The 15411-nt window shown below is 34.3% G+C and overlaps 2 protein-coding genes across 2 annotated transcripts; both read left to right on the plus strand.

Moving 5' to 3' along the window:
- The first annotated feature begins 270 nt into the window (after positions 1-270).
- Positions 271-2050, plus strand: LOC139872334 (U3 small nucleolar RNA-associated protein 18 homolog). The gene has a single exon (XM_071860185.1). It carries the CDS (start codon positions 286-288, stop codon positions 1858-1860), a length of 1575 nt encoding a protein of 524 aa, XP_071716286.1. The 5' UTR covers positions 271-285; the 3' UTR covers positions 1861-2050.
- A 3878-nt stretch (positions 2051-5928) lies between these two features.
- Positions 5929-8277, plus strand: LOC139872184 (U3 small nucleolar RNA-associated protein 18 homolog). Its single transcript, XM_071860019.1, has 2 exons — positions 5929-6058; positions 6416-8277. The coding sequence occupies exon 2, from the start codon at positions 6432-6434 to the stop codon at positions 8082-8084; it is 1653 nt and encodes a 550-aa protein (XP_071716120.1). The 5' UTR covers positions 5929-6058; positions 6416-6431; the 3' UTR covers positions 8085-8277.
- Positions 8278-15411: the final 7134 nt, after the last annotated feature.

Here is a 15411-nt window from a genome sequence, read left to right on the forward strand (position 1 = left end):
ATTGTTGTTTAATAATCAATACTCCGTATATCATCTATATAAATCACGTTTAATTCAATTGCTTCCTTGATTTTGTTATAAATTGCAATATGTAACCAGTCTAAAGTTTCTGTTAGGGTTTTGTATTTTAATTTTGTGCTGTTGTACTTCTGGTGATAATATATTGGTGGTTATGGGTTCTGATTATGCAACATCACATAATTATCTTAAAAAAGCACTTCAAAAGAACTTTATTTTTAATGTTAGTGATTACTGATTAATCTTGTTGTGACAGCTGTCTCAACTATGGCTATTTTGATTTCTCAAAATTCGATTTCGAAAGTTAAAAGTGAGAAGATCAAAAGACCGGCTGATGAGCAAGAATTGGATGTAGTGAAGGAACCCAAGAAGAAAAGGAAAGAACGAAAAAAGAACTCGCAAGATGAAACCAACCAAGAATTGGAAATGAAAAAACTAGAAAATGTTTTGTTTGGCTCTTTGTATCCGGTTGAGTTTCGTAAGGACAGTGAAGGAAATAAGGAAGAAAATGACGATTCTGTCCTTTTTTTCACCGATCGATCTGCTAATAGCACGTTGTCTGTTTATGAAGATGATGAAAATACGGGAGCATTGTTTGGTACGGTTGAAAATGTCGTACGGAAACCTGTATGGGTAGACGAAGAAGAACAAAAACTCAACATAGACATTGCTGAAGTCAACAGGTCGATGCGGAAGGAAGAGGATGAGAGGATAATCACGGGTTCAGAGTATGTATCGAGGTTACGAGTTCGACAAGTGGAGATGAACCGGCCAACCAAATGGGCCCGACTTGATTTACGCGATCAAGAAAATGGAGATATTGACAACATTCTTCAAACTACTGAAGATCTTGTTGTGAAGGGGAGTACGAAATTGTTACCCGGGCTACTTGAGTATTCAAGGTTAGTTGATGCAAATGTTCAAGATCCGTCAAATGGTCCGATTAATTCCGTCCAATTTCATAGAAACGGGCAGTTGCTTCTTACGGGTGGAGACAACAAGTTGCGGTTTTTTCATATCGATGGGAAAAGAAACACCAAAATTCAAACGATATTTATTGATGATTGTTCCGTCAAAAAAGCTTCCTTCATGCCCGATGGTTCACAGGTTATTGTATCAGGAAGAAGAAAATTCTTTTACAGCTTTGACTTGGTCAATGAAAAGATGGATAAAATCGGCCCGTTGGTTGGTCGTGAAGAAAAGAGTTTAGAAACTTTTGAAATCTCACCCGATTCAAAAACAATTGCGTTTCTAGGAAACGATGGGTACATTTTGTTGGTTTCATCTAGAACAAAAGAACTTGTCGGGACTTTAAAAATGAACGGGACTTCACGTGCTTTAGCTTTCGCGAATGACGGACAGCAGCTGTTGACCACGGGCGGTGACGGTCAAATCTATCATTGGGATCTTAGAACAATGACTTGCTTTCACAAAGGTGTTGATGAAGGATGTATAACTGGTACTGCACTTAGTACAAGTCCAAACGGGAACATGTTTGCAGCAGGTTCTGATAGTGGGATTGTAAACATATATAACCGGGAACAGTTTTTAGGAGGAAACCGAAAACCCATGAAAACAATCGAGAATTTAACCACGAAAGTTGATTTTATGAAGTTTAACAATGATGCACAGATTTTGGCAGTTTGTTCAAGCATGAAGAAGAATAGTATGAAGCTGGTTCATGTTCCTTCATTTACTGTTTTTTCGAACTGGCCGCCATCGAGTCGGACGTTGCAGTATCCGCGTTGTTTGGATTTTAGTCTCGGTGGTGGTATGATGGCGATGGGTAATGCTGCAGGTCGTTTGTTACTCTACAAGTTAAATCATTATCAACGTGCGTAAGGTAAGCAAAAATCATGATTTTGAGGTGGTGTAAATAATTAATTTCATGTTTTTAACTTGATAGTATTAAGTTTACATTGGCATCTTTAACATTAATACTGTTTTTGACTCGCAGTATAGTGTGTTTGTTAACTCTGTTCTTGGCCTATATCACAATTTTGTCACGGTTTTATTGAATTGTAATGAAAGTAGTGGCTTTTGTTTTTGCTTGAATCTTGGTTTGGAATGTCTAGTTATTCAAACTCGTAATACATTTTGCTCGTGGTAGACCTTTAAACGGTGGTTGTTTTATGTTCGTGTTAGACGCAACAAATGTATCTCGAGGGCAGTCACACTCATCGATCACTTTAGCTTGTACAACCACATCCTTGTAATATATTGTGACATCTTGATTACAATTTTGCCCGTGTTTGTAATATATTGTGGGCAAAGACACGATAAACGATTCATTTGAATGGTATTTACCATCACACTCGGCTCGCCCACTATCTCCACCCTTCTCAAAATTGCTAATCATCATAGTCGCTCGAGTAGGAGGTGGTATATCGAATCGATGTTTGTGTATCAGCTTTCGAGCATGTTTTGAATGATGGTTCTCGTGTGCATTGAGCAAGTTTATAAGTAGATACTCCGTAAAAGATAACAAGAAAGATTATACGAGTAGATAGTGGTATGAAGCAAATGAATATTATTGATGTGGTTTTTGTCTTCTACACGGTCAAGAAATCAACGATGAGTTGTATGTTTAAGCATTGTTGGTAAACCCTCGATTACTCCTGCTTAATATTCGATTACTTGTTTTTAAGACAATCCGTTGCGATTTTTCAAAATCCATTTAGTTATTCAGTCAACGTTAGTTGATGGGTTAAAATCGGATTTATTGATCATAGTTGGTCAAAGTCAAAATAGGTCACTATGTGTATAAATCCTCGTGTCCGCATCATTAATTTAAAATTTCATTTCTTTCAAACAGAAATTCGTTCGAACACAGTTATATAGATGTTTGAACTTGAGTTCGAACGACATTGTGTTCGAACACAACTAACGCCTACGAACTATTTTCATCGGTTACGAACTCATGTCATGTGTTCAAACAGCATTGTCCGTGTTCGAACAGATTCTTGTTCGAACGCGCATTGTTATAGGGCAATTTTTTTCTTCTTTTTTTGAAAAAGTGTAAATGTATGCGAGTGATTTTCCCATTTTTTCCTTCTAATATAACATAAATATGTCTAGAATAATTTTTCCAATTTTCTTATATGAGTGCTGATTTGAAAATCTTCATTATATTTTGTAATAGGCGATAATAATAAACTTTGAGCGAGAAGTTATGATGTGGTTCAGCGGTTGGTGGCATGCCTCCTTTAGGAGAGGTCAGGTGTTCGACCCCCGTTGGCTACATATTAAAAAAGACAATTTCATCTCTGCTATGAAGTATCCACCCATGACACATTTCCCATATCTTTTGGGGGGTAAAGAGGAGGGGGTTTTACTTGGCCGTGCCCTTGGATCGGTTTTAAGGTTTCCTCCCAGGCAGCGATGGGGGCGGGGTTATTATCGCTGCATCGGCATAGTCGAAACGGGAGATGATCGCAACAGGTGGTTTAGTCTCCCTCGGGTGATCCCAATCGCTGTAAAAAAAAAAAAAAAAAAAAAAAAAAAAAAAAAAAAACTTTGAGCGTAAAATCTCTATCTTTATTACGATTAACGTTAGTTGTTAATAGCTTAACTGCTTAAGTGTCTTTTAACAAAGTGACGAACTAACATGTAGCGTCCAATAAGATAATAAACATCTTAACCTTGTAAGGGAGGGACCCGCGATTAGTTACCAAGCAACCCGAGTTCAATTCCGATAAGGGGAATGTTTTCTCCATGATTTTTCCGCGATTAGTTGTCAGGCAACCTGGAACCCGCAATTAGTTGCCAAGCAACTCGGGTCAATCCTTAGAGTTTTCTACCTAGCGTGTGTGGGTCGCAAATGAGAGTATTCGATAAGGAAAATTTGTCATAAAAAAAAAGTGTACAATATCTTATAGCAGGTGCTGGAGCGGTATCAAGAATTAGACATCTCCAGTTACATAAGTTTTAAAATTTTTTGTACTTGATGTAACTTTGCAATCATTGAAAACTTAGAGCACTCTCTTTATAGTCTAACTTTATTGTTCACATTCACTATATGCTACTTAAGTAATGCTTATAATCTACTCCCTGTTAATATTGCACATCTTTATTTTAATACAAATACCAACTAGTGAAATGACCCGTGGAATCACGAGTTTGTTTAAATGAAACAGTTTAACGATGTGTTTTATGTATTAAGTGAACGTAAATGCTAAAGTCATTTAGTTTAATGACCCCTGGAACCACTTATTCCGACTAAGAAACTTGTCATTGTTTTTACAAACATATTGACGAAACGTGATTTATATTATCCGTAGCCTATCAATTAAGAGAAACTAACAACAATAAAAAAAATCCAGTTAGCTAAAGATATATAAAGATAACTAATAGTGATCACATTATGTATTCTCACCTTATAATAGCTTTATACCGTTGAGGATTAGATGATTAGCATGCATTGATTATGGTGGTTAATATCATAGTACATAGCTTGGAGAAGGAAAAAAAAAGCAAGCATGAATAATTGCCGCTAAAAAAATTAGGGCATAAAGACGTATCACATTAAGATTGAAAAATGAGTAAATATGATGAGTTTATATGTTTAAAATGGCTCATATGATATAATCATATTTAAGTGGGTAAAATATGTTACTATTAAAGTTAATAAGGGTATATATGATAAAACTCCTAAATAAATAATAAAATATTTAATTAAGTTAATGACATCATCAAGATGGCTTAGATTTTTTTCTTTTTATTTTTGATTTTTTGTTAACAAATGAAATAGCCTAATAATGACATCATCATTATAGGATTTTAATAGAAACTATAGATATAAGTGTGAATTCCGACTACAGAGTTTGTAGCTCAGTGGTACTTATTCATTTGATACTTGAGACCTATCATGCGAAAGACTTTGTGAAGTTAATCGCAAGTTCCAATCTTTGGTCCGTCTCATGGTTTAGTTTTCGGTTGAGGTAATAGCCGGACATCAACCCCTCAGAGGTAGGGGTGTGCACCATTTAGTTTCAAACCGAATAAACCGAATATCGAATCGAATTCAAACAAAAAATAACCAAACAGAATTTTTTAAATGGTTTTCGGATCGATCGAAACCGAAACCGAATTCGTAATTCGGTTTTTGGTTTTGAAATTTTTTTATTTGGTTAGCCGAATTAAAAACCGAATTCAAATTAATAACATATCAAAACATATTTATAATTATAATATTTATATATTTATATTATATTTAATGTATTATTACATTTTTATTAAACAATAAACATGTTATATACCATGTATACTTAAATTTTATCCACAACCGTTATTCCTAATTTATATGTAAGTTTATGCTCGTTAAGATTTTTATTTTTAATGATTTTCGGTTTTAACCGAAATTAAATTCGATTTTCGGTTCGGTTTTGGTTATGGTTTTGATATTTAAATTTGGTTTCGGTTTCGTTTTCGGTTTTAATTTTATAAGTCTAAAAACCCGAATAAACCGAAAAATCAAAAACCGAACCGATGAACACCCCTACTCAGAGGTGGGTTGCCAAAAAGACAACACAACGTTAGCGTGTCCCTATCGATCTACACGTTAATGTGAAGTGTGAATTCCGATAGCTGACTTTGTTAATTTATCATTCGTAAGTATATGATATAATGAAACTTCAAACTTCAATTCAAAAGTAGCATCTGATTAACTTAAAATATACAAATAAAATAAAATAGATCTGCATTCACGACTTCCACTAGTAGTCCTGTAAATCCAAATAACCAAATAATGCAAGTTAACATTTTAGGACCACCACTGAAATACTCTCAATGTTTTTGACTAAACTTATCGATTGACAAATACTTAAAGGACTGAATATATATATTTTGTATTTTACATTAAACTAAACTTCAAAAATATATAAAAAAATTGGAAATTGGAAATAAGTAAAATTTCTCACCCCCAAAACCCTAATCCCAATCTCGTCTCATCTCGGCACTCTTCCGCCGTCTCGCCGTTACCGCCGACAAATCGCCGTCTCATCATCGCCGGTTTAGTTCATTTTTTTCGTGCAGCAGACAGGTAATAGTATTTTCAATTGTTAATCATGTTTAATTGTTTGCTTACTGAACAATTAGTTGATGCTTTTGTTTGTTCAACTGATTTTATTTAATTGTTGTATTGCATCATAGTGTAAGCTTTAGTAACCGGAATATAAAATATAGCAGAAAGCATGTTACACATGCCGAAACATATACATATATAATTAATACTCCGTATATCATCTTAAGAAGTACTGTTTAAGTCAATTGCTTCCTTGATTTTGTTATAATTTGCAACTAGTAACCAATCTAAAGCTTCCGTTTAGGGTTATGTAATTTTATTCTGTGTTGTTTGACTTTTAGTGGTATGAATATTGACTGTGATTAATTCTTGCAGTGATAGCTGCTCTGCCATGGCTACTTTGATTTCTCAAAATGCGATTTCGAAAGTTAAAAGTGAGAAGATCAAAAGGAAGGCTGATGAGCCTTTACCACTGGACATAGTGGAAGAAATGGAAAATTCAGAAGATTTGGATTTAGTGAAGAAACCTAAGAAGAAAAAGAAAGAACGAAAAGAGAACGCTGAAGATGAAATTAAACAAGAATTGGAAATGAAAAAACTCGAAAATGTCTTGTTTGGCTCTTTGTATCCCGTAGAGTTTGGTAAGGAGAGTGTAGAAAGTAAGGAAGAAAATGACGATCCTGTCCTTTTCTTCACCGATCGTTCTGCAAATAGTACGTTGTCTGTTTATGAAGACGAAGAAAATACGGGAGCAATTGTTGGTACAGTGGAAAATGATGAACGAAAACCTGCATGGGTAGACAAAGAAGAACATAAAGTCAACATAAACATTGCTAAAGTCAACAGGTTGAGGAAAATGCGGAAAGAAGAGGATGAGAGTTTAATCACGGGTTCAGAGTATGTAACGAGGTTACGAGCTCAACACGTGAAGCTGAACCCGCCAACTGAATGGGCCCGACTTGATTCACGAGATAAAATTTATAGCTCGGATTATGATAGTGATCAAGAAAATGGAGATATTGACAACATTCTTCAAACTACTGATGATGTTGTTGTGAAGGGGAGTGCAAAATTGTTACCTGGCCTACTTGAGTATTCAAGGTTAGTTGATGCAAATGCCCAAGACCCGTCAAATGGCCCGATTAACTCAGTTCAGTTTCATAGAAACGGGCAGTTGCTACTTACGGGTGGGTTAGATAAAAAGTTGAGGTTTTTTCAAATTGATGGAAAAAGAAACACGAAAATTCAAACGATATATGTTGATGATTGTCCTGTTAGAAAAGCTTCATTCACGCCTGATGGCTCACAGGTTATTGTATCGGGAAGAAGAAAGTTTTTTTACAGCTTTGACTTGGTCAATGCAAAGATGGATAAAATCGGCCCGTTGGTTGGTCGTGAAGAAAAGAGTTTAGAAACTTTTGAAATCTCACCCGATTCAAAAACAATTGCGTTTCTAGGAAACGATGGGTACATTTTGTTGGTTTCATCTAAAACAAAAGAACTTGTTGGGACATTAAAAATGAACGGGACTTCACGTGCTTTAGCTTTCGCGAACGACGGACAGCAGCTGTTGACCACGGGCGGTGACGGTCAAATCTATCATTGGGATCTTAGAACCATGACTTGCTTTCACAAGGGTGTTGATGAAGGATGTATAACTGGTACTGCACTTAGTACAAGTCCAAATGGGAATATATTTGCAGCAGGTTCTGATAGTGGGATTGTAAACATATACAACCGGGAAGAGTTTTTAGGAGGAAACCGAAAACCCATGAAAACAATCGAGAATTTAACAACAAAAGTTGATTTTATGAAGTTTAATAATGATGCTCAGATTTTGGCAGTTTGTTCAAGCATGAAGAAGAATAGTATGAAGCTGGTTCATGTTCCTTCGTTTACTGTTTTTTCTAACTGGCCGCCATCAAATCGGACGTTGCAGTATCCGCGTTGCTTGGATTTTAGCCCTGGTGGTGGTATGATGGCGATGGGTAATGCTGCAGGTCGCGTGTTACTCTACAAGTTAAATCATTATCAACATGCATAAGGTAAGCCTTAAGAATGAATTTGAGGGGGTCTAAAGAATTAATTTTTATGTTGTTTTTAACTTGATAGTATCGGTCTACATTGGCATCTTTAATATTAATACTGTTTTTTTCTCACATTGTAGTAGTTTGCCTATTATGACTATTTTGTCACGGTTTTCTTGAATGGTAATGAAAGTAGAGGTTTTTGATTTTGCTTGAATCTTGGTTTGGAATGGCTTGTTATTCAGTCATGTAACACATTTTGTTTGTGGTTTTGCCTAAAATTGAAACAGTACCTCATATATATATATATTACCTTAGCACAACAGGGACCCAATATGTGGCTAAAACCATGTTGTTACTGAACAATATATTGCAGGTTTAAATGGTTTGTGTTGCTTGTGAAATTATGCAGCTGTAATCTAATTCTATTGGAGGATCAGTTATCTTGTGAACTGTATTATTTCAAAATTAGAAAATCAATATAAGTTGTAGAACTTTATGAGTAGCTTACATACACGGTAATTAGGATTCTTGTCATATATAGTGGTTTCATAAGACAGAGCTGATGAGTAAAGAACCATTTCTTCCCGATTCTTTTGATTTTATCTACAAGAAGAAAATCTGTTTATTAAGATAAAATAATGCCTTATTCTGTCTGGAAACTCGTAGACTTAGAAATATGCTTTTTTAGTGATGTAGACATGATTAAGTTATTTTGAAGGCATAATAGCAAACAGTCTTTAACTATTCAGCATACATACTTTTAAGCCACATAGTCTCTACAGAAATTGTCCGCAGATTGATAGATACTCAAAATCACAGCAGCAAATTATGTAGAACATGAGTAGATTATGAAGAACAAATTAATAGAAATAGCAGCTGAATTTATAATAGTAATAGCAGAATACTTGTAAAGATAACATGATTAATGATTATGAAATAGAATGGAATTTTATTTAATAGATTCAAATGAAAAGGTAACAATCAAAGATGATACATACTCATATGATCAATCTTTGCCCAATCAGAAAAGAAGCACCCAAGCTCAAAGAGCCGAATACACAAACACATACATAATTCTCAATAATCACTTCTCACCATGACCTCCCTAATGTATTAGACACCTCACACATGTAAATAACCAACCACGAGATATCAGTTTGCATTCCTTGGTCATTCATGGGCTGAGTGAAAGTGTATTGGGCTTGGTCATTCATGGGCTTATTACTGAAAGTGGTGGACCATTCCTTATCAATACCGGCGTCATGAATAATAGGCTTGTCCTCAAGTCGTAAGTCTAAGAATTTACTTTGAATGTCAATGGCATCATCACATGTGACCTCGTTGAGTGTTGACCATGGAATCAATCGTTCTGGTGTCTTGACATCTCTTTTTTGTGATGGCGTGTGTTGCCAATGTAACGAGATGTTTAAAGTTGGATGGATCAGTTTCTTCAAATATAGTAGGAGGGGAAGCTTTAACCGACTCACCGCCTATTTTCCTTCTAATAACAGATTGTTGTAAGTCAAGTATGACTTGTAGATTTATCCCACCTTTAACAGGAATGTTCACTTCTTTCTGGCATGTATCATCTGATATTTTTATAAAGACATGAAGAGAGAAAATCTCATGCCATAATTTACCAAGGCTTTGTAAATTAATTACAGGCTCTAGTTATTGAGTTGACAACAAGCGTCGATTTATTGGCGACTTGACTGACTCTTAGAGCCTAAAGTAAATTTCAGGCAGGTTTTAAAACCCATAGAAATTTGATTTTACCATTTTCATGACGTCACAGGCTTTAACCGACTCACCGCCTATTCTCCTTTTAATAACAGATTGTTGTAAGTCAAGTATGACTTATAGATTTATCCCACCTTTAACAGGAATGTTCACTTCTTTCTGGCATGTATCATCTGATATTTTTATAAAGACATGAAGAGAGAAAATCTCATGCCATAATTTACCAAGGCTTTGTAAATTAATTACAGGCTCTAGTTATTGAGTTGACAACAAGCGTCGATTTATTGGCGACTTGACTGACTCTTAGAGCCTAAAGTAAATTTCAGGCAGGTTTTAAAACCCATAGAAATTTGATTTTACCATTTTCATGACGTCACAGTTTTATTTTATTTTTTTAAAATCTTTTTCCTACTTATTGGCCGGAGGTCCACTCGGAAGCAATCTCTCTATCCGTTGAATAGGGAGAGGGATGACTTTCTCTACTTTTGGGAGTGTTTTCACTCTGGGTGGAGAAATGACTTGTCTTTATTCTCGGACAGGGGAAGGATTTTCTACATCTCACCTCCCCATACATCACTCATGTGGTATTGGGTTTTGTTGTTGTTGCTGCTGTTGTTGTTGCTTTGTAAATTAATTGATAATGATGGTGGGCAGATCAGTCCCTGTAATTTAATTAGCTCACTTTTATCCCAGAATCTGATCAAGTGCTTTTGCCAATCGAAAATAACGTCACCAATACTTATGCTATCTTTAGTGTTTTCATCCTCGTACTTTGGATGGCCTTCCTCACTTTCAGGCACATGAGAAAGATCGTTTTCATGGGCAACTTCAGACGGTTCCTCCTTTAATCGAGATAACTCCACCTCATATTTCGCTGATGAAATTTTTGCTTGTGGTACATCAGAGAAGGCTGCAGTGTGATTGTCGAGTTTCTTGTCAGGGAAACTCCGGATGGCGATTTTGAAAAGAGGAAATGGGTAAAAGAATAAAACTGACCCGTTGTTGAATAAAAGCAGCCATCCTTGATACGACGCAAGACAAATTGTTCCTTCAAGTTCATGGGTGTTGCGTTTGTAGCTTTCGGATTTATGATCGTTGTAAATGAGACACTCTGAACTATTCGGGGTTGTGATATAGTAACCATTGAGTCTTGGAAGATTCGATTTCAGTTGATGAACCATATGAAGCAGCACGAAACTCCTTGCAGGTTCCAGAAAACTCAAAAGCTTAATTATTGTTAATCTATCTGCTATGGGTGGATAAGATCTTGATGGGAAGATTCTACTCAAGGACAAGGACTCATTGCTTGTAGTTTCGTTCAATGCATTCTAACATACAAAGATCGTGAAAACTTGTATTAATTTTAAAACATGTTATATAACAAAAGCTCCTAAACTACACATAATATTATAAATATGTTAAATCAATGAACAAATAGCTTAGTGGTACCCGTTGCCTAAAAAACCGAGGGCCATTGAAAGTCTTTGTCAAAATGGACGCAAGTTCTAGCCTTACTCTAGAGTCTAGATAAGGATTTACAACCCTTAGAATGTTTTTCAAATGTGATTTAGACTCTATTTTGTGTTCCGTTTGATCACTATTCTATTTATAGATATCTCTAAATTTATGTGTGTTTAACTTACGCGGTCAGTTATGGGCCAAAAGCCTGTGTTGTTCATATGAAGTATAAATAATATCAACCCGGAAACTTTTGAATCTTTTTACTTCATATGAAGTATGAAGTATAAATAATATCAACCCGGAAACTTTTGAATTGTTCATATGAAGTAAAAAGATGGGGGTGGGGTGGGGGTTGTGAAAGTGATAAAATTGGGAAAAAGTTTCAAATGAATAGTAAGTTTCACGATTCTCCGATTGAATATACATAATATCAACCCATATGTTTAGGCACAATTAGAAACATGGTTTTATTTAGCTCATATACTCGTTCTATTTCAATCCCTTTAATTTGTCAAAGTTCTTCAAGCACAATGATATTAAACTTTTGCGTCTAACTTCATGTTGGCTTGTAATTATAATAATAATAATGTGAAATATTAAATATTAATATTCATTTAATATACATTCCCTAAAAAGAATATCAGCCTAACATCCCCTTTCCGTTTTGCTTGCAAAATACCCCTTACAATTGCCGTTTTCTTCTGTTCCTCCACATCATCCTTTTAATTTTTTTTTTTTTTACTTGCACATACACCGACCAAATTCCATTTCCTTCCTTCCCAATGGGTGTCTTCTAGCGAAAGGTACGTTTGTGGTTTAACTCATTAAAATATCATATTGTTTCTTCTGGTCAAAGAAAGTAGTCACACATGTATTTACTTGGGCCTTGACCCAAAGGGCTTTTTACTAGTTATATAATAAGTACGTATTACTAGTTATATAATAAGTACGTAGTATATAATTAAAGTTTGTCGTTTAATATGAAATAGTTGATTTGTTTCGAGGCATAAGTTTTCGTTTGAAAATAACCAAAGCTAACATAGAAACCAAACTAGTCCTATAAAAACCAACGAACGTTTGCTTCAACGGTATCAAGCCTCAATGTGGAAGGGCCAGCAGTCCGGGTTCAATTCCTGGGGGCGGAAGGTTTTCTCTCCAATTTTCTGCGATTAGTTGCCAAGCAACCCAGGTCCCACAATTAGTTGATAAGCAACCCGGGTAGGAGTTTCCTTCTAGCGTGTGTGAGTGTAAATGATGAGGGTCGTTGAAATAAATGATCCGCTGATGCAAATTCGCCGTTAAAAAAAAAAAAAAAAAAAAACTAGTCCAATAAAATAAAGTATGCTACTAACACACACAAAGTTCCAATTTTATTATTAGATATATGCTTTATCCGCATATAGTTTACAAAGAATAATTCAGAAAATGACATGGAACATGAAAATATTATTAAACCTTAACTCTAATGACCAATGTAGCATTGCTTCAACGGTACCAGGTGCTAGGGCCTGAGCCTCCGGGAGGTCTCAGGTTCGAATCCCACACAGGGAGTTTACTTCTGGATTCCGCCCGCTCTTCGGAAGGGTTTATGGTGTGACGACCCGGAAATTTTCGACCAAATTTAAACTTAATCTTTGTATGATTTCAACACGATAAGTAAAGTCTGTAAAGTTGAGTCTCAAAAAGTTTGAACTATTTTCATATATTCATGTGACCTTCGACTGTCCCCGATGATTCACGAACCATTGCTTGTAAATATGTGGATATATATAAATATGTGTATATATAAATATATGTATAATATATATAATAACATGAGCATTAATAAACTATTATATACATTTATTGTTATAAATAAATATGTACAATAAAATACATTGTAATAAAAACTATTATTTAATATGTATATTTCTTGTATAAATATATTGTTATATTTAATTTAATTATTTAATATATATATTTATTTGCGTAGTAAATTTTGCTATTTAAAACTGTTTATATATATACATAGTGTATATTAAATATAATTAATTTTGAGCTTAAATGGTAAATGTCTGTAACTTTCGGTTGATGTTTAATTATTTTTAAAATAGGTCTAATATATATATATATGAAGTTTTAAAATAAAAGTTGTTCCAAAATTTGATTAAAAAGATAGTAGTTTTAATAAATATTTTTTTTACCTTTTCAATCTAATTTTTTGTACTCCGTACATATAAATTGGAACAGAAAATAAATAATTATCGAATCTTTTTGATCAGGTTTCAAACAGGTAATGACCAAAATAAATAAATGAACTTAATTTAAAAATTTGGGATTTTTTAGGAACACTTTTATATTTTAACTGTTTAGCAATGGACGCGATATAACTGGATGTGGACACAGAAGACTCCAAAACTCCGGCTGCTTAACTATTTATTACTGTACATGTTACTGTTTCCTGGGAATTATTGATCAATCATAGCATCTTCAATCAATATAATATCTATTAATATAAATATAAATATACACTTGAGTGACTTGATTTTAATACCTGCAAACACAATCTTTTATCCATCTATTATTTCTGTGTTTCATCGTGAGTTCTACCATCACCGGTCACCCTTCATCGACCCACCTTAACCATAACCCACTTGTTCGATCTCCTTATGTCTTTTCCTTTTCTGGTCGAGCTTCATACCCATCACAACCCATATACAAACACCACCATGAACACCTCATGTTAGGCTGCTGTTTCGCTACTACTTTTAACCGGCCCAAGAACCGACACCAAACCACCATAACCTGCTATTACTTCTGTTCACTGTTACTACAGCCGCAATTACTTCAGTGTTTGTTGTTTTTGCTCGAGCCCAAACCACACCACATCGAAACCCACAAGAAGAAAGAGATTGATCGTGATCGTGAATGAGTGACGATGACGTTAAGATAATGATGTGATAAAGATAGAGGATAAACATATGATGATAACAAGAATTATGAACCGGTTGTTCTTTCCGTCAAACTACTACAACACCCACTTGAATTTTATATGGTATGATTATGTTATTATACGCATATGATGATAATTAGAATAATACAAAGATGATTTGAATACAGATGATGATGATGATGATGATGATGATGATGAGGTTATGGTGACTGTTATGATTTATGATGATGTTGTATTGATTTTTGATTAACGATGATAATGGTATCGATTGATGATAATGCTCCGATTATATAATACGGGATACTATGAAATGAGAGGAAGAATGATGATGAACGGAGAAGATGATGAATAGTGGAGATTGATGTTGACGAGATGATATACGGTCATGATGTTGATCAAGATATTCGCTGAGGATGATGATCACATGATGATGATGAGATGATATCATGGGATGATGACAAGTCACGAATCTAGTTTTCTTTCATTTTTTTTTCTTTCCAGCGAACAACAGTGAGATGAAACCCAATCTATCTTGGGCTTTTAGTTAGTTGTTTATTTGTTAAATGGGCTACTAAGTTATTGGGCCGTATGAATTTTGATCTGTTGGGCCGAAATCAAATTTTCTGTTGGGCTTATGAAATTGTGGTTGGGCTCCTCAAAACGGGTTAAGTAGATAGGGGTTACGAATTAATTCAGGAAAGCAAGCATGGTCCGATGGTTAAGTGTGTTTGTGTGTGAGCAGGAGGTCACGGGTTCGAGTCTGGTCTTGGGCAATTCTTTTTAGAATGGCTTTTTAAAGGGTATACACTTCATTTTTTTATTATTATTATTATTATTAATTATTGATATTATTACTTGTATTATAATTATTATTATAATTATTATAATTACTAACATAAGTATTAGTTATCAATTATTATTATTATCATTACAATTATGATTATGGTTATTATTATTACTATTATTAGTATTATTATTATTAAGTATTTAGTATTATTATCTTTATTATTATCATCATTATTAGTATTGTTATAATTAAAAATTATTATTTTTACAATTAAGTCATTATTATTATTATTATTATTATTATCATTTTTACTACTAGTATCATTATTATCATTATTACAACTATGTTATCTAAAGAATCATTTTTAGTAAAGTTATCATTTTTATTAAAAATATTATTAAAATTATCATTATAAAAGTTA

This window comes from Rutidosis leptorrhynchoides, chromosome 10 (assembly GCF_046630445.1).
Source record: "Rutidosis leptorrhynchoides isolate AG116_Rl617_1_P2 chromosome 10, CSIRO_AGI_Rlap_v1, whole genome shotgun sequence".
Taxonomy (NCBI): Eukaryota; Viridiplantae; Streptophyta; class Magnoliopsida; order Asterales; family Asteraceae; genus Rutidosis; species Rutidosis leptorrhynchoides.